Below are 19,480 nucleotides of genomic sequence, written 5' to 3'. Positions count from 1 at the left end.
GAGAAAGAGAGGGAGACTATCATCTTTGAGCAATTCACTCTACAAAGATGACAAATGACTAAGACCTTTAAGAGATCCCAGTATGCCAGACCCCTACTGGATCAAACTGAAAACTCTTTCTTGGCCAGTGAACAAAGACATTTGCCTTAATCTACCTAGTACAAATATGTGAATTCATTTATCCCTATCCAGAGTGCAAACTTTCCATTTTTAATTAGCATAACCCATCCAAATATTTGTTTCTAGCAGTAAACTCCCCCAACTTTTCTCTCTCAGTCAACTACTTAGTAAATTTGTTTACTGGTCCATGTATTTACTGGCAATTAAATCAACTCAAAGCTCACTATGTTGACCACTTAGTGGTCATAGCATATTTGTATCATCACAAAAGATTTGCAGCTTCAGACAGCCTTCATGCCCTATCTAAACATACAGGATTTACAGTTCCAAGTGCTAGGCTGGGTAAACAGTTGGGGAGTATGATTTACAGGTGACAGAGTGAAACTAAGGAAGAGCCCAAGGATGGTGTCCAGGGCAAAAACCAGAATATCTAAAGTCGAGGTGACTGATATGGTTTGGCTGTGTCTCCAACCAGATCTCATTTTGAATTCCCATGTGTTGTGTGAGGGACCTGGTGAGAGAGAATTGAATCGTGGGGGGAAGTCTTTTCCATGCTGTTCTCATGATAGTGAATAAGTCTCACAAGATCTGATCATTTTATAAAGAGGAGTTCCCCTGCACGAGTTCTCTCTCTTTTTGCCTGCCACCGTCCATGTAAGATGTGACTTGCTCCTCCTTGCCTTCCTTCATGATTGTGAGGCCTGCCCAGCCATGTGGAACTGTAAGTCCAATAAACCTCTTTCTTTTGTAAATTGCCCAGTCTCTGCTATGTCTTTATCAGCAGTGTGAAAATGGACTAATACAGCGACAGCAAAAAAGTGAGGGCAAGAGAGCTGGACAGAGAAGCAGAAGCCAAAGAAGGATGTGGCAAAGGAAGGAACTACAGCTAGTCAGAACAGAGCGAGAATGATTGACAGAGACATAGCCTGGAGGAATGCCCTGAGGTGATGGATGAAGAGGGACTATTAATGATGCTGAACCAGTTTAGATACCGTTAATATAATAATGATGCCAGCCTGGGCAACATAGTGAGTCTCCATCTCTACAAAAAATACAAAAATGAGCTGGTCATGGTGGCATATACCTGTAGTCCTGGCTACTTGGGAGGTTGAGGTGGGAGGTTGACTTGTGCCCAGGAGGTCCAGGGTGCAGTGAGTCATGATTGCACCACTGCACTCTAGCCTGGGCAACAGGGCAGGACCCTATCTCAAAATAATCATCATCATGATCATCATTTATTGAACATTTATTTTGTGTCAGGCTTTGTGATAAGTCCTTTTTTCAACCTCAAGATAATTGTATGAAGTAGGCACCCATCATTTCCATTTTATAAATTGGAAAACTGAGGCTCAAAAGGATTAAATAACTTATCCAAGACTTTACATATGTGAAGTGGTTGAGCCAGTATTCAAAGTCAGTTTGGTCTGATTCCCAATGTGCTTATTCATTACACTCAACCTCACTCCCCCATCTCATATCTATATCTACAACTACATCTATACTATGTCTATGTCTAGCTATATCTGGATCTATATTTAACACAAAATAGTGAAAAAATCAGGATCAGGCCAGGTGTGGTGGCTCACACCTATAATCCTAGCACTTTGGGAGGCTGAGGCAGGCAGATTGCTTGAGCTCAGGAGTTTGAGACCAGCCTGAGCAACATGGCAAAACTCCATTTCTACAAAAATTAGCCAGGCATGGTAGTGCACACCTGTGGGCCCAGCTACTCAGGAGGCTGAGGTGGGAGGATGGCTTGAGCCCAGCAGTTGGAGGTTGCAGTGAGCTGAGATCGCACTACTGCACCCCAGCCTGGGCAACAGAGCCAGACTTTGTGTAAAAAAAAAAAAAAAAAAAAAAATAATAATAATAATAATAATAATAATAATAATAATAATCAGGATTCTGTGAATATGAATAAAGTGTGAGGATGGGACTATACACCATGATGTTCAGTACAATCATAAAAATCTGGGGCTTCAAATGTGGCTTTGACTTCTTGGTTGTAAAGTAAGAAAGGGAAATGTGGTCACTTTCAAAGTGCGCACTATCTACTTGGAGCAATAAGGTAAGAAGGGTTTATTTTGGGAAGTTTCATCGAAAGGGTGAATTTGTGCAGTGTCTTTAAGAAAAGGAAAATGCAGTTTAGTGGAGGGAAAATGTTCCTCATTAGTGTTTTTCAACCAGAGGTGTCTACCGCTCTGGGACATTTTACAAAGGCTTTCAAATTACATTCCTATTGACTGTGGATAGGTGTCCTGGGGAACATGGCCCTCTGTTGGGAATGCTGCCATGGTACAATGTGTTGCTGAGAGTGTACTAATGGGAGAGTACAGGTGAGAGTCTCTCAGTTGTGTTGAAAGGAAAAAAGGGTGAAGAATACCTGTTTTAGACAAAGGGAGAAGAACAAGCCATTTGTTAATTCATTTATTCTAAAAATACTCAGCATATGCCATGTGCAAAAGAAAGATGAGATAAAAAAATAAAACACCTACCATATTAGGGAGAATTAGATGCCGCTCACCGTATGCCAGGCATGGTGTTAGGAGCTTAACATATGTGATTTCATCTAATCATCACCACAACTTTGTAAAGTAGAAGTAGTGCTCATTTCACGAGTCAGGAGACTTGTGCTTGGAGAGAGTTTAAGTAATTTGCCCAAGGTCCCTTCTTGAACAATTTCAGGAGTCACCATTCCTATTGAATTTCCTGTGAACAGTGCCCCTGTAGCCCAACTGAGGCGATAAATAAAAATGGTTTTGATTAACACACGCACTTTCAAAGGGTTTGTGGCCTAATTGTGGGATGAAGACCAGTATGCTCATATTCCTAAAAACAATATAAAAATCCCCAAAGAGGCAAAAAGAGGTTAGAGGGAATCATTCTGCCAGGATTGGGGCTGGCATCCAGGAAGCTGTAGAAGGTGTCACCAGTGGCAAATCCATATGGGTCTGCAGTAACATCACTTCTTGCCTCCTCAGAAGAAAGAATTCAACCGAGGAGCCATAGGCAGAAGGAGAGGCCGGGGCAAGTTTTAGAGAAGGACGGGAAGTTTATTAAAAACCTTTACGGGAGGCTGAGGCAGGAGAATGGCGTGAACCCGGGAGGCGGAGCTTGAAGTGAGCCGAGATCTCACCACTGCACTCCAGCCTGGGCGACAGAGCGCTACTCCGTCTCTTAAAAATTAAAAAAATTTAAAAACAAAAAGCTTTAGAGGGGAGCTGCGGAGTGTGAAAGAGAAACAAAAAGCTTTAGAGCAGAAATGAAACAAAGTAAAGTACACTCGGAAAAGGGCCAAGCGTGCAACTTGAGAGATCAAGTGCACGGTTTTACCTTTGACTTGAAGTTTTACATGTTGCCATATTTCTGGGGTCTTGCGTCCTGTCTCTCCGATTTTTCCCTTGGAGTAGGCTGTCCGCATGCGCAGTGGCCTGCTAGCACTTGGGAGGTGAGGTGCGCAGTGTTTCCTAGAGTTGTTCATGTGCTCATTTGAGGCGTTCTTCCCTTACCAGTCAAATGTTCCTAGGAAGTCATATACCAGTTAAACTCTCCCATTTTGCTTCTTAATGTACATGCTTGAGCCCCCTCGCCCAGCTCCTGAGATCTTACCAGAAAGCGGCTGATCACCAACTTCAGGTGTTCGTATTTATTGGGAGACGGCCTTTCCCTGGCACCGGCTGCAACCAATTACTATTTTAGAGAGGCACTGTAACAACCGCCTGACCATCACCTGATGGTCGCCTCACATTTCTGATTCCTGGTGTGTGTGTGTGTGTGTGTGTGTGTGTGTGTGTGTGTGTGTGTGGGTGGTGTGTGTGTGTGTGTGTGTGTGTGTGTGTGGGTGGGTGGTGTGTGTGTGTGTGTGTGTGTGTGTGTGTGTGTGTGTGTGTGGCGGGAAAGCCCTTTCCGGCTCTGCTCATGTCTTACCAGCTACCTACTGAAACAGAAGCAGCATTTCAGCTAACTGAAAAGGATGGATAAGATTATGGGAGATATTACTGCACGGGAGAGATGTTTTGGGAGAAACAGTAGTGTGTCTTATAAGGACTTTTCAGCAACTTGAGATTGGTACAATTTATCTGGAAAAGGTTAGACTTAAATCAGAAGAATTCTCTCATTTTGAGCTAAAAAAAAAAAAGAAAGAAACAAAAAAGATCATAGGGGAGTAAATTGCGTATACAGGACAGAAATGGACAGACTTGAAGTCCAAGCACACACCTTTATTGATATCTCTTCAATTCTGTATCCTGCCTCATCTTCTTAGTCAACACAGAGAAGAATCCAGGAATGGTTAGTAGAGTGACACTGACGTGTAAAATGCCATCTACTGTTCCAGCAATTTAAGACCTCAAAAAGTGAAGAGGGAATTCCAAAGGAGTAGGCAGTAAAATGGAATCTCTGGACCCTACGCTCCTCTTCCTTCCTGTTCCACCTCCACACACTCCTTCCACCTTTGAAACGTCAGATCCTTTTTTCCCAATGATGGCATTGCCAGTTAAGGGAAAATAAAGAGGCTTGTTTTGCAACTCCAAGAATCTGATTGGGTGAGAATGAGGGCTTGCTTAGCTCTTAGATAAGTCTTCTCTCAGGTCCTTCCTGGCTTGCTCTCTGACATCCCTACCTTATAGCTACTGGATGCATTCAATATAGATGCACACTTTGGATTTGGGGGCAGCAATTTGTACACATGCCACACAGAGATCATGGAAGAGGAATGAAAGTGATCACAGGTACCATTAGGCCTAGAGATTTGGAAAAATGAAATATGTTCTATAAAACTGATTACTGCTTTGGAAGAGATTTAAACTGTACCTAGAAGTCTGTTTCATAGATCTTATTGCTGCTACAGAAGAGATCTAGACCGTCCTAAAGGGCTGAACTCTGCTCCCACTGTGCCCACAGTGATGCCGCAGATGGATTGTTGCTGCCCCACCCGCCCCCCTGCTTACCCTCACCCACCCAACCCACTATGACATGCTGGCCGGCCCAGCCAGAGATTATATAATAGGTCCAGCTATGCGTGCTTACTATCAGTAAGGCAATGCCCTTTCTGATAGTTCTGACGTTCAGTTGGAAATCTCTGTTGGGATCAGAAGAAATCTCAATTGGGAAGAGAAGGGTGAGCTCAGAGGGCATCATCATCACACCACATTGCTATGTGTAAAGACCATAGAAAGAAAAGTAAAATCCAGGGAGAGTGGGGAAAAAAAAAAGGAGGAGGCAGGAGAAGAAATTGAAAAGGGGATTAAAACAAAAGAGCTTAAACAGGAAGGGAAAAGAAGAGAAGATGCAATGTGAAAGGAGAATAGAGATTTTGTTCTCTACTTTTCTTAGGTTGGATTTGGTCCTGAACTTGTGTAGTGCGATGATTAGGATATGCTGTGTCTGAGAGCCTGACATGTGTTTCTTCTTTCAGTAGTTGTATCCTGTTGCCCATGCTGCTGTTTCTGCTGTTGTTTTAGGGTTAACTCCACTTATAATAGTTAGAGGTTTTTCGAAAGTAGGATGGTAATAAGCTAATAGAAATCAGTCAGCCAACTTTTTGATACCCTCTAACTCTTCTACTATTTTTTAAAGTTTCTCTGAAGGTTTGGTTAAAAACAAACACTCAGTATATTTGTCAATAGACATACATGAGTACCCTTAGCAACTTGTGATGGGACAAATGTAGGTGAGAAAAGGAAAATGGAGCCAAAGTGTGGAAAATTTTGAAAACAAAAAGATTCCTGTGCTCCAGTGGGTTTCATTTATGAGATTTTTAAATTAAAATATGATCTGGTTTACTGAAATTTCGCTTGTAAAAAATACTGCAATTGATCCTGGGAAGCATGAGAGTGTAGGAGGCTTACGTTTCTTCTTGGCTCTGTGTGGCCTGAACACAAGGTCTACCTTTTACCTGCTCATTCCTGGGGCAATTACTGCATTGGCTGTTAGGGGCTTTTCCATAACGGATGTTTGTGTTCACATTTTAGGGATGCTATGATGGAAGACGTTGGACAGAATCCACTGGATGATGTGTAAGTATGGGAATAATAAAAGAGTTCAGTAGAGGAAGCTCCAAGGGAGGAGTCTCCAGCAATCCAGTAAGGAAGAACTCCATTGTGTGAGAATTTATCTGCTCAAGTCTGAGGAGGCTTCCTAGGGATAAGAAACTTTGGCTTCAGTTCTTGGTTCTTCATCAGAATAATGATGGGGTTTTCAAAGATCTCTAGTGTCTCAAACAGCTAATCAGTCTGGCAGGAAAAAGATTCATCACCCTTTTAGCCTCTACTCAGCCCATGTCCCTGCCTGCCTAGGTTAGAAGATAAAAGGAGAAGCCTTTCCCTTGCAGGTCTCTAAAGGCTTTAGAGGTATCACTTGGATTCTGCATACTTCATCTAAGATATTTTAAAACAAGTGTGTTAAAGTATTCATAGAAAAAATATTTCTTTTGCTTCATGAAAGCTTTGTTTCAGTGGGTTCCATTTACAGTATTTAAAATTAAAATGTGGCTCCACTCCAGGAATTTACTTTATGCAAAACAGTGTAGAAATCAATTTATCATGGAAAACAAAGTAAGGCTGGTTAAGCTTATTAACAACAGAAGATAAGAGAATGAGTGAAATTATAGGGGAACGTCTTCTTAGGGCTCCTATGTTTTCCTGTCCTGAGGTTGGTGATAAAGATGATTTTCTGTAGGTACCAGACGATAGAATTACCAGCATTAGAAGCCGTAAAACAGAACCTTGACTGCCTGAATTCAGACCTTGAAAAGGACCTGCAGAAACTGGATATGGAGAATCAGGTTCTCCTTAGAAAGATTAAAGAGAAAGAAGAAACTATTTCAAGGTAAGGCTTTGTGGTTGGTGGGGGAAGGGCCTCCCCGCCCCTGCAGGTCCTTTGGGATACAGAAGGTGGAAGAAAGTTTCACTTATTTGATGGTGAATCTTCACGTTTTATTTAAATCCTAAAGTATGAACTACAGTGCCCTCAAAATACTTCAGGTATAGATTTTTGCATTAAATTTTCACATTAGGTTGACATTTTATCGCCATTGCATTTGGTAGTTACTCTGACTTCCTGAGACTTCGAAAGTAGCTTCTCAAACTGGGGCCCTGGCAGCTTCCTTAGGGGCTGAGCCACACCTGGGTGACTTTATATATTTCAGCCCGGAAAGAAAGCTGGCCTTGTCACTAAAAGAAGCCAAAGAGGAGGAGGAGTTGAACTATATCATAGATGAACAGGAGGAATCCCTGAGGGAGCTGGAATTAGAGACAGCAAAGCTGGTAAGGAGGTGTCTAGAAAAGGACCACTGGATGCATTTTGTTTGCATTCTGCTGCTCTCCTTCCCAGGAATTCATCCCATGTTCATTGCTTCTGTGTCTCAAATCATGGCTGTTTAAGAGAGTGTTCTGGGAATGAAGCACTGGGCATGGGGGCCGAAGAGGCTTTTTTCCCAGATCTGCTGTGTGAGCCAGAGTGCACTTTTCCGACTTGATAGACTAATCCCCAGATATTATTCCAGTGGCCTGATGAAGGGGCAGAGATGACGGCAGAGCAACTTTCTTCCCTTGACTTTCTTTTTCCCCACAGGAAAAAAGTAACACAATCCTAAGCAGGAATGTGGTGGAGGTTCAGAAAAAGCTAAGGGGAGCCCTGGGTTTTTTAGGGTCCCTGAGTCCCTAAGAACATTGTGTCTTCACAAGAGAAAGGCTGGTGGGCTGGGCTGGGAGTATGCAGGAGGGGTCCTAGGCACATTCAAAATGAGAAAAGATATACATAAACGTTAACGGAAAGGCTGTTCTCCACATAGCAAAGCATGCCCTGGAAACAAGCCTCGTTTCTCAGGAATCTTATCAATAAGAGTTATCTTCCAGAACTCTGTAATCACAGAGACTGGAGAAGAAGGAGCAACTGGCAAAGTTTGCATGCTCCCTCTGCACTGCTGCTGCCAATTGTTCTCTGGGCATTACAGATTGTGGTGAGAGGGCTAAAGGGCTTTACAGGGGGAAAAGACTTATCCTTCCTCCCACTCTGCCCCATTCTCTCTTCCCTTTCTCATTGTCCTCCCCTCCTCACTGTGCCCTTTCTTCCATGGGCTATGGGAACAGAAAAGTCTGTCTAGCCCACATGGAGTCAGGCAGCCTCCACAGGGAGAAGGAGATGCTTTTCTTCCAAGCTTCTATCCAGGGCCCGAATTAGTAACCACCATCTGCAGCCTGGGACCCCAGTCTGCCACTGGCCCAGGTTTTCATGTCTGTGTGCCTTACTTAGTTCATGATTTTTTGAGTGGTATTTTAGATTTCAGGGTTATTTACAAATCTTGGCCTTGAAGAAGAAACCACAAAGCAGATCCCGGAGGAAATGAAGGTGAGTAGAAAAAACAGATTTTTCTGGGAGATGTGTCAATTCTAGGTCCTGTGAGAAATTGCTCTCAAGGACTACCCTAGGGTATGTACTGGTTATGTCTGTGTACTTATCAGAGATGAGTCACTGTCCTTTATTCTCTGCATGTAATCCCATGGCCTGTGGGGCATTTATGACATCACTAGTCACACTAGGAGCAGAGATGACTGCAGTGGATCAAAGTGGAGGGAACTGCTCCAGAGTCCCCATCTTCCACCAGTCGATAAAACACATGTTCTGAATGCCCATTGGGACCTGCCCTCCAGAAGCTTATTATTTAAGTGAGGACACACAAATAAGATATTCAATAGGAAGAAAATATTGACTCCCATAATCATACAGGGATGTGTCATGATCTTCTGGTTTCCAACCCATGGCTCAAAGGCCAAAGAAGTTTTTTTAAAATTTATTTTGTTATCTTTTTCCTCTGCTAGAAGATAAACTCATTGAGAACATGAATTGTTGCCTATGTTGTTCATTTGTTTCCCCAGGGCCTAGAGCTATGTGCCTGGCACATAGTAGATGCCCAATAAATATATATTGAATGAATAACTACACTGGACACCCAATAGTGGGGAAAACCCCTATTAGGAAGCTCTCTGCATACTTATGTGGTGAGTGTGGCAATTTAACTGAGCCCACTATACAAGAGCTCCACTGTCTTACGTATTTCTCAGAAAAAGAGAAACCAGGTTTCTCTCTCTCTCTCTTTTTTTTTTTTTTTTTTTTTTTTGAGATGGAGTCTCTCTCTGTCACCCAGGCTGGAGTGCAGTGGTAAGATCTCGGCTCACTGCAACCTCTGCTTCCCGGGAGTTAAAGCAGTTCTCCTGCCTCAGCCTCCTGAGTAGCTGGGACTACAGGCACACGCCACGATACCTGGCTAATTTTTGTATTTTCAGTAGAGATGGGGTTTTACCACATTGGCCAGAGTTCACCATGTTGGCCAGGGTGGTCTTGAATTCCTGACCTCAAGCAATCTGCCTGCCTTGGTCTCCCAAAGTGCTGGGATTACAGGCGTGAGTCACTACGCCTGGCCCAGGTTTCTTTTATTTCCTGTGTGATTCAGGGGACATGCCAGTGCACCCTATGAAATATGAGTGGGAGGAAGAGGCTTGTGAGCTTTGGTCAGTAGGCCTGGAGGAAGGAGGATGGCTGGGTTCACTGAATGGGCACTGGCCTACTGAGGCGTAAATGTCAGCTCTGCCACTTTAAACTTTAACAAGTTACATACTCAACTTCTCTGCGCCTTTGTTTCCTCATTTGTAAAATGGAGGGGGGAGGGGGTAACAACAAGTGCCCACCCTAAATTGTTATCAGATGTCTTCAACATGATAGCCATTAGTATCATGCCCTCTGCTGGTCTGGATATGGTAATTACCCACTTCCCTTCCATAAAAGAATGCTAGTAACTTTCTGCCGTCGCTCATTGTCTTCCACAGGCAAGACTACAGAAGTCAACAGAGTCCTGTGCAAAGCAAGAGGAGGAACTGGCCAAGGTAGAGGCAATGTCTCTTCCACTGAGGGTCTGCCCGGGATAGAATGGGAGAGAATCCCAAAGGTCTTAGAAACAGATCTGCTTGAGGCATGGGAGGGGGAGGTACCAAAACATCTTGCAAATGAATTTCTGATTCTTATGCATTCTTATGCAGCTGAAGGGAAAGAAAACTTCTATTAAAAATATTGCTTTTACCATTTCTTACATCTCTATGTCAAATACCATTGTTGAATTCCAAACCAAAGTGCCTTGACACGTCCCCTGGTATTTCACATGAGAGGCAGATGACGACTTGGGCAAAATATTTCCTTTGCTTAAAACCAGACCCTGTGCCTAATGATGAGATCACCTCTTTGTGATATGATTGTTTTTCCTTCAAGTCAGGGGTTGCTAGGTAACCAGCCAAGTGCCAGTGCACCAGGTAGGGCCCCAGGGAGGAGACTGGGCTTGGTTCTGATTTAACTCGTGAGGTTTGTTAATTTTCTTTCTTTTTAGATAGAGAGTGACTACCAATCTGTGTCTGAGCTCTGTAAGGACCAGGTCCACTACATAAAGGTACAACCCGTGTGGAGGAAAAGTCCGAGTAGAGGCAGAATGTCTCCAAGGCCATCGGTTCCTTGGTTTTTCATTAGGCTAGAATGTGTCACTAGGGAAAATGCTCTGTACACAACAGCAACAAGAAGACGGATGAATGTTAAGGATTTACTTTGTGCCAAGTACTGTGCTAAGCACTCAGCCTATAGTATTTTTCTCAGTCAATTTGTTCAATAATTCTATGAGCGTGACAGTTATGATCAAGGGGACAATGAGGTTTCAGGAAGTTAGAATGCAGCTAGTAACGGGGAACACAGCTAGTAAACGTCAGAGCTGGGATTTGAATACAAGCAGGGACCTGAATGGGAGGGAGCTCTTTTTGTTCATATACATCCATTCTGGTCACTAATATCTTTGAATTTTTTATTAGAACCCCTCCCCCACTGGTGTGTGCATACTGATGAGTATACTGTTTGGAAAATAATTAGCAGAATGTTTTTATTAATGACATCATGATGAAATATGGAAATTTTCCATTTATGACTTTGTTTTTTTTTTAACTTCATGGAAAGAAATACCAGGAAGTTCTGAGGAAGATGAAAGAGGAAAAGGAGACGCTGCTTCTTGAAAAAGAAATGTAAGCTTAGAAAAATGGCCTCCCTGACAGACTGCAGTAGCAGTCCGGCAGTCCGGGTGGTCTTTGAAGGGCGGGGTGCTTCTCAGCACAGTGTGTGTCACTGTGTAAATGGCCTCCAACAAGTCACCTCTTTCAGCCTCCGCTCCATGGTTCAGACTGGAAAACCAACAGCATTCAGGCTTTCCTCTTGCCTTCCTCAGCAATTGGTGTTTTAAAAGCCTCTTTTTGGCCAGGCGCGGTGGCTCATGCCTATAATCCCAGCACTTTGAGAGGCCGAGGCGGGTGGATCACCTGAGGTCAAGAGATCGAGACCATCCTGGCCAACATGGTGAAACCCCATCTCTACTAAAAAAATACAAAAATGAGCAGGGCATGGTGGCGGCCGCCTGTAATCCTAGCTACTTGGGAGGCTGAGGCATGAGAATCCCTTGAACCCAGGAGGTGGAGGTTGCAGTGAGCCAAGATCAGGCCACTGCACTCCAGCCTAGGCAACAGAGTGAGATTTTGTCTCAAAAAAAAAAAAAAATCTCTTTTTAATGTTCTTCTCTTTGTTGTTGTTGTTGTTGTTTGTTTGAGACAGAGTTTCACTCTTGTCGCCCAGGCTGGAGTAGAATGGTCTGATCTCAGTTAACTGCAACCTCCACCTCCCAGGTTCAAGCGATCCTCCTGCCTCAGCCTCCCAAGTAGCTGGGATTACAGGCATGTGCCACTGCGCCCAGCTAATTTTTGTATTTTTAGTAGAGACAGGTTTTCACCATGTTAGCCAGGCTGGTCTCGAACTCCTGATCCCAGGTGATCCACCCGCCTCAGACTCCCAAAGTGCTGGGATTACAGGCGTGAGCCACCGTGCCCGGCCCTAATGTTCTTTTCACATGTCCTCAGAGGCATGCCGTTCCTGAAAATTATCTGGAGCTATGTTCAGAGAGGAAGAAACGTAGTAAAAAGAGGACTAGGGGCCCAGAAATATTCCTTTATGTGTGTGTGCTGTCCCCTTTCCCAGGATGCAGTGGGTCCACCAGACTGACCAGAGGCCCCAGTGATGCCCTTTTATACTTTCTTTCCATAGACTGTATGTCTCAGGACTTGTCACACTTTCCTTTTGATTATTTATACTTTTCAATTGCATTATATAATGTACATAGAGTGCACAAATTTTATATAGCTTGGTGAATTTGTATACATGATAACACCACTGAGATCAAGCTATGGAACATTCTGAGTTCCCGAAAATCTCCCTGTCCCCTCCTCCCAGTCAATACTCCTGGAAAAGTAACCATTAGCCTGACTTGCATCTCTTTCTTTTTAAAGCATTCTTGAACTTTATATAAATTTAGTATGTTCTTGATTGTGTCTGGCTTTCACTAAGACTCACTCGCATTGCTGCATGATTTGTTCTTTTTCATGGCTGTTATATTCTATTATAGAAATATGGCACAATTTATCTATGCTACTGTTAAGGAACATGTTGCTTATTTCCAGTTCGGAAATTTATAATAAAGCTGCTACAAGCATTCTTGTGCATGTCTTTTGATGGATGTATCCTCTCATTTTTCTTGGGTTAGATACCAAGGAATAGAATTTCTAGGTCACAGAGTATATACATCTTTGGTTTACTAGATAAGCTGAACAATTTTCCAAAGTGCCTGTACCAATATCCCCTCCCATAAAAAATGTACAAGAGTTCTAGTTATTCCTCATCCTTACTTTCACTCAGTATTTATAGCCTTTATGATTTTAGCTATTCTGGCAGAAGGGTGTAGTGATGTATACAATTTTGATTTAAAAAACATTTTATTACTCAATAATAATGATATTTTATGTGCATTTTATTGCTGATTAATAATGATGTCTTATAGCTTTTCACACAGTTTGGAAATTTGAATGTCCTCTTTTGTGACATGTCTTTTGCCTGCATCTGTGAGATGGTAAGTCTTTTTCTAATTGATTTGTAGGAGTTCCTTATTTTTTTCATAAGATCCTTTGTCAAATGTGTGTATTATAGTCTATTCTGAGGCTTTCCTTTTTTACTTTCTTAATGACATTTTGGATAAACAATAGTTATTAATTTAGAAAAAAATCTAATCTGGGAAATGTGTCAATCCATTCTTTTTTGCTTTCTGCCTTTTAGAGGTCATAAAACTCTCTGTGGTTTCCCCTAGAATTTTTTATCATTTACCTTTTACTCAGGTTTACATTCTTTTGGAATTTATTTTCTTTTCTGTAGTGTGAGGTAGAGATTAAAATTTGTGGGTTTTTTTTTCCATATGGATATCCAATTGATCCAGCACCATTTATTGAAGATACTATTCATTTGCAGTGGTGTCTTATTTTATGTCTGGTGACCATATATGTGTGAGTGTTTCTGGATGCTTTATTCTGTACAATTAGTCTCTGTTCCTATCCTTGTGCCAAAACTACACTAATTATTATAGCTTTATAATTAGTATTGATATGGTAGCTTAAATTCTGCATGATTATCTTGGCTTTCTTGGCCCCTTGAATTTCTATATAAATTTTAAAATCGGTTTTTCAACTTCTACCAAAACAGAAACAAAAAACCTTGCTGAGATGTTGATTGGAGTTACATGGAATCTATAGATAAAGTGAGAGGATAATTAGTATCTAAACAATAATTTTCCATGGCCAGGTGCTGTGGCTCATGCCTGTAATGCCAGTGTTTTGGGAGACTGTGGGGCGGGGGAGGTTCTATTGAGGCCAGGAGATCGAGACTAGCCTGGGCAACATAGCAAGACTCTATCTCTACAAAAAATAAAACAAATTATCTGGGCATGGTTGTGTGTGCCTATAGTCCTAGCTACTCAGGAGGCTGAGGCAGGAGGATGGTTTGAGCCCAGAAGTTTGAGGTAAAAGTGAGTTATATTGCACCACTGTATTCCAGCCTGGACCACCGAGTGAGATGCTATCTCAAAAAGAATAATAAAAATAAACAATAGTTTCACACACCATGATATCTTTATCCCTTCGTTTATTTAGATATTTAATTTCTCAAAATAACATTTTACAGTTTTCTGTGTGGTGTTCTTATACACTTTCCATCAGATTTATTCCTAGGTATTTAATATTTTTAATGCAACTGTGAATGCTGTGTTAATTTGATTTTCTTTTTTTATTAATATTAAAAATAAAATAGAGACGGTGGCCAGGTGTGGTGGCTCATGCCTGGAATCCCAGCACTTTGGGAAGCTGAGGCAGGTGGATTACCTGAGGTCAGGAGTTCGAGACCAGCCTGACTAACATGATGAAACTCTGTCTCTACTAAAAATAAAAAAATAAAAAAAATAAAAAAGCCAGGTGTGGTGGCACATGCCTGTAGTCCCAGCTACTTGAGAGGTTGAGGCAGGAGAATTGCTTGAACCCGGGAGGAGGAGGTTGCAGTGAGCCAAGATTATGCCACTGTACTCCAGCCTGGGTGACAGAGCGAAACTCCATCTCAAAAAATAAAAATTAAATAATAAAATAAAATAGAGACAGGGTCCCACTATGTTGCCCAGGCTGGTCTCAAACTCCTGGGCTTAAGCGATCCTCCCACCTTGGCCTCCCAAAGTGCTAGGATTGCAGGTGTGAGCCAACATGCCCAGCCTTGATTTTTTAATTGATTACTGTTAGTGCATAGAAATACAATTGGTTTCTATATATTGAACTTGTATCATTAATCTCACTAAATTCACCTATTCTAAAAATTTCTTTTAGCTTCTCAACTGTAAATAATAACAATTGTACTTTTTCCTTTTCAGTCTTTAACTTTTTATTTCTTTTTCTTGCTTTATTGAATTATTTGCAAGCATTTGCAGGCATTATTTGCTGATATTATTTACAGGCATTTCCATTAATGGACTCAATCCTATTGCATAAAATGAAACTTAGGATAACAAAACAAAATAAAACAAATGAACAAACAATGAACAGAAGGTATTGGCGAGTGAATAAAAGCAAGCAGATTCTGGAAGGGATCTGGCACTTGGAAAAAGAGAATGATGGGCATTATTTCCCCTATTTTTATAGTTTCTAGCCTGAAGAAAGACCAAACTGGGTGTGTAAGATGCACCAGCAGAGAAAACCCATAGTCTTTTTGGACTAACAAAATAGAGAATAAAGAGTTTGAGGCAGCCAAAGATACTGTGGAAAAAGTAGAGAGTCAGACATGGGGAGTTCCTAAATCTGTGTCTAAACTATACCTGAATCTCTGACTGGACTTCCAAACCATGCATGCTCAGGGCAATGTGTGAGCAGCCCAGCTGAGGACATAAGACCAGAACTGACATTTGAGCTGCCACCAAGACACAAACTGCAGTTTGAATCCAACATCAGGGTTATATCCAGCTTAGTTTTCATTGATTGTCTTCTTTTAAAAATGAATCACATTTTCCTGGTTCTTTATACGTTTAGCAATTATGGATTTTAAATGTTGAGCATTGTGAATGTTATTAAGAGTCTAGGATATGAATCGTAGATATCGCGTAACTTAGGAAAGCACCTTTCATCAGCCTCTCAGATTATGTTACCTAATTCTTGGCTCTGATCTCTTACCTAGATCCAAAGCCCAGGATGACTCCTCTCAAACAGTGAAACCGGGGTCAATTTTTGCGGACACCACCCAAAGAAACATGGCAAGTTTTTCCTATTCCAAACCTGAGTTTTCCTCTATCCCTTCCCTCTCCTAGGTTCTCTCTCTCTCTCTCTCCCTCCTCTTTAATAATCCTATAATTAGGAAATAATGAGGTTTAGTTCCTACCCCACACCATGGAAGCTAGGAAGTGGCAGAGCCAGAATTCAAACCCAGGCATCCTGACTCCAGGGTCTCTGCTCTTCTGCCTCTCTGTGAACACACGAAAAGCCATAGCTGTGATTTTTCATTGCTTCCCACAGGAGAGGACCACCATTAAGAAACAGGAAAAAACTTGTTGGTACAAGTAAGTGGAAGAGTCTTGCTTTTACCTAGCCTAGACCACATTTCACTCTGCACATTACCTGATAAGGGCCAAAAGAACAAGAATAAACACATCATTCACTGATCAGAATACATAAGGCAGCCCCAAATTTCTCCCAACCATTCTTACTTTTCTCAATGCAGAATTATAACACCAGAGTTAAACAGCAGCTATAAATAGCTGGAGAAATGTGTGGTTATTTCTGAGAAATTTGGGATAAAGACGTAGGTTGCATTTAACTTTTAATTTTCATTCTTATGATCCTAGGTATAGCACCTTTCCATTTTTTCAAGTCCTGAGCTTGATTACCTCTGTGATATTCCTTGTTGGGAAAAAAGTTCATGGTGCATTAATTTTCTTAGTTATCTTCATGCTTAGGAATTTTAGAAAAAAGATCCTTAAACTCTCTGTGCCTTTGCTTTTTTAATTTTTGAAACAAGAATATTGACCCTGAAGAGCTTCAAGTGGCACTTTAATAAAAAGCCCCATTCCCTACTTTCCCTTATCAACTTTGCCTGAAGAAAGCAATTCACCAGCCATTTATGACTGTGAGCTTTGCCTTTCACTGCTTGACCTCGGGCTGTGTTTTTTCTCACGCAAATAATGAACATCTCTTTGCAGGTATTTCCAGTATCTCACCTTCATGGTCTTAGTCTTTATTAGGTTGCTGGCTTATGTGTTTTTCCACCTGCAGTACATAAACCCAGATCTTCTCATGGATGTCCTGCCCCTGGTGCTGAGCATGGGCACCTTGGTGAGTCTGAGGAAGGTCTCACGTCCCTTCCTCACTCTAGCAGTGGAAGAAGCACTACCACACTAGTCTGGGGTGACCTGCGGGCATCACCCCACACCTGAGTGGAGGGGACCGTGGCTGTGGCCCCACGTTGGGGATGGCCAGGAAGGATGTGGAAGCCTTTGACTTAGAGCCGCTACTTGACATCTGAGTTTTTCATTTCATTCTTTCCCTGCTTTCCCTCTGGAATGTCTCTCTTTCAAATAAAGAACATGTTTGACGAGAGTCCACAGTGTTGGTCTGTGAATTTAGTCTGTGAGTCCTGGGACCCCTCACTAGGTATTCACAAGTTCCATCCTTTGCTGTTGAGAAAATCTGCACTTAAGGCGAGATAACAAAAACTCCCCTCAGGACTTCAATTCTCTGCTCTATATTTTTACAAACTTAAACCATCGTATACTTACCCAGGTGTGGTGGCACGCACCTGTACTCCCAGCTACTCGGGAGGCTGAGGAGGGAGTATTGCTTGAACTGGGGAGGCAGAGGTTGCAGTGAGCCGAGATTGCGCCACTGCACTCCAGCCTGGGTGACAGAGTGAGACGTCTCAATAATAATAATAATCATCATCATCATCATAGTAATAATAATAATAATGTGTTCATTTGTTAGATTCTCCAGTCTCTTTGCGGTGTACATAAGGGCACTCAATTTAGGAACCACTGGGGTGGATACAAAGCTTTTCCTCTTCTACTGTTTTAACAACACATTATCTCCCCTACAAGCTTATTTTATTTTGTATCATGCTATGTCTTATAAGATTAAGATGTGGAAAAAAACTGATCTTTTTCATTTAAATGGGTGGTTACTCATTCTTAAATGAGAAGAAAAGTATCCTAAAATTCAGGCGCAATTAAAAGCAGCGTATAAAACCAGAAAGTGCTTGAGATACAGCCAAACACAAATGTGTACCTACCTATCCTTCAATCCCAGTTCAAATATCCTCACTCCCATATGGCTGCCTCTGCCCCCTTCTCACTGAAGACAGCCTCTTTTGCCTTCCAGATGCTCCTGAAACCTTCTCTGGGCATCCCATACTGCCCTGTCCACTTCTGCCTCACAGTGTCATCACTGGGTGCCTTGACCTTGGGGCTGATGGCCCCTTTATTTCTGTATCATCCCACATGTTCCCTTCACACAGTATGTTCACAAAGTAGGATTTAGTAAAAGAGGGAATGATTCCTTGAGTAATCTGTATTTCTTTCCCTGAGCACTTGGATGGTCACAATTGGAACCGTGAGCCTAGACCCTGTATTGTGAAAGCTCACACTTTTGCAGGGACAGCCACACGGAGCCTGGATGGTGCAGAGGGAAGGGAAGTAGAAGAATGTGGCACAAAACCTGAGGTCATCTAGCCTGCTGGTGGCATCTCCATGGTTACCAAAGTGGTGGAGATGCCTTTCTTTGCCTGTTTCTTCTGCCTACACATTCCCTACACTCTTACTTTCTAGTGACCTTCTCTCCTTTAGAAACCTTTATTGATGTAGGTTTTAATTGAATTTCACTTGGACAGGATCCGGACAGAAGAAACACACTGTATGTTTACTTTGGCTGTAGACATGGCCCTGTCTCAGGTTTTCTTTCTGAGGTCTGGGGAAGAAGAGAGTGAATGATCTCAGAACAAGGTATCTATAAAATGAAAAACTGGCCAATATCACCCTCTCGTGGCCAACTGAAAGCCTTTTGCATTTCAAGTGGCTTCACCCAAAGGAGTGATTAACAAATTGAAGCAAGAAAGAGGGATCGGATGTCACCATTGGATAATTTTCTCTATGTGTTCTAATAAGTCCAATTAGTCTTCATTCATCTATTAATTCATTCATTCAACGAATACTTACTGAGCATCTTCCTTGGGCTAGGCAGTGTTCTAAGTGCTGGGATATAGCAATGAACACAACAGACAAAAATCTCTGCTCACATTCTAGTGGATAGAGGCAGACAATAAACACATAATTAAATATGCAAATATTGGATGATGTTAAGTGAAATAACAAAGTTCAGTGGGGAAGAGGGAGTGCTGAGGAGGAGCAGTCACAACGTTCATTGAGAGAGTGGCATTATAACAAAGACCAGAATGAGATGAAGGATTCAGCCGGTGATAGATGAAGAGACAGCAAAGACATGGTCTTGAGATTGGAGGGTGCCCATGATGCTGAGGTTCCTTTGCAGATTCCCTGCTCACACTTCTGTAATGGTCCCTTCATTAAAGTCTCTTCATCGGAATCCTCCAAGTTGAATTCTGGTTCTGCTAGGACAGGACCCTGGCTGATACATTGTCCACTGGCCAGAACGTGTCCTAGGCCAAAGGGCTTCAGTGGTTGAGTGACTCTAAGACTACAGGTCTATGTGAAAAGAATGGCTGTGGCTGGCCTAGAGAAGTATCCCATTCCCATCCCGTCACACAATTCCTCATAAACTCGTAGAACACTCAGGCTCTCCTCTACCACCTAGCCCTCCCTGCAGACACAACCCTAGACAAACATGGGCCTATCCCAACGTTCAAGCCTGGCTAGAAAGCAGCAGCTTGGGCTAATATGGACTAGGTAGCGCCTTACTTACAGTCAGCCATC

General features: G+C 42.2%; 1 protein-coding gene across 8 annotated transcripts; it reads left to right on the top strand.

The window, feature by feature from the left end:
* Positions 1-5,115: 5,115 nt before the first annotated feature.
* LOC101139036 (transmembrane and coiled-coil domain-containing protein 5B) lies at positions 5,116-17,138 on the top strand. 8 transcript variants are annotated; one of them, XM_063698447.1, is made up of 12 exons: positions 5,116-5,239; positions 6,093-6,137; positions 6,864-6,948; positions 7,268-7,385; positions 7,693-7,743; positions 8,401-8,469; positions 9,945-10,001; positions 10,496-10,555; positions 11,107-11,171; positions 15,724-15,799; positions 16,059-16,102; positions 16,742-17,138. In XM_063698447.1, the coding sequence occupies exons 2-12, from the start codon at positions 6,131-6,133 to the stop codon at positions 16,938-16,940; spliced, it is 831 nt and encodes a 276-aa protein (XP_063554517.1). In that variant the 5' UTR covers positions 5,116-5,239; positions 6,093-6,130; the 3' UTR covers positions 16,941-17,138. The 8 variants fall into 8 exon arrangements, with proteins under 8 accessions (XP_063554517.1, XP_063554514.1, XP_055219203.2 ...); XM_063698444.1 differs by having other exon boundaries at positions 6,799-6,948; positions 16,784-17,138; XM_055363228.2 differs by having other exon boundaries at positions 6,799-6,948.
* Positions 17,139-19,480: the final 2,342 nt, after the last annotated feature.

This window comes from Gorilla gorilla, chromosome 16, assembly GCF_029281585.2.
Source record: "Gorilla gorilla gorilla isolate KB3781 chromosome 16, NHGRI_mGorGor1-v2.1_pri, whole genome shotgun sequence".
Taxonomy (NCBI): Eukaryota; Metazoa; Chordata; class Mammalia; order Primates; family Hominidae; genus Gorilla; species Gorilla gorilla.
The sequence above is the reverse complement of the archived record's forward strand: the minus strand, read 5'-3'. Positions and strand labels throughout refer to the sequence as shown.

Bases quoted from the DNA above. Each gene is read 5' to 3' on its own strand.
- LOC101139036 (XM_055363228.2), top strand. From the start codon at position 6,100: ATGATGGAAGACGTTGGACAGAATCCACTGGATGATGT. The intron at 7,386-7,692 runs GTAAGGAGGTGT...TTTTCCCCACAG, and splicing joins AATTAGAGACAGCAAAGCTG to GAAAAAAGTAACACAATCCT. The intron at 16,103-16,741 runs GTAAGTGGAAGA...ATCTCTTTGCAG, and splicing joins GAAAAAACTTGTTGGTACAA to GTATTTCCAGTATCTCACCT.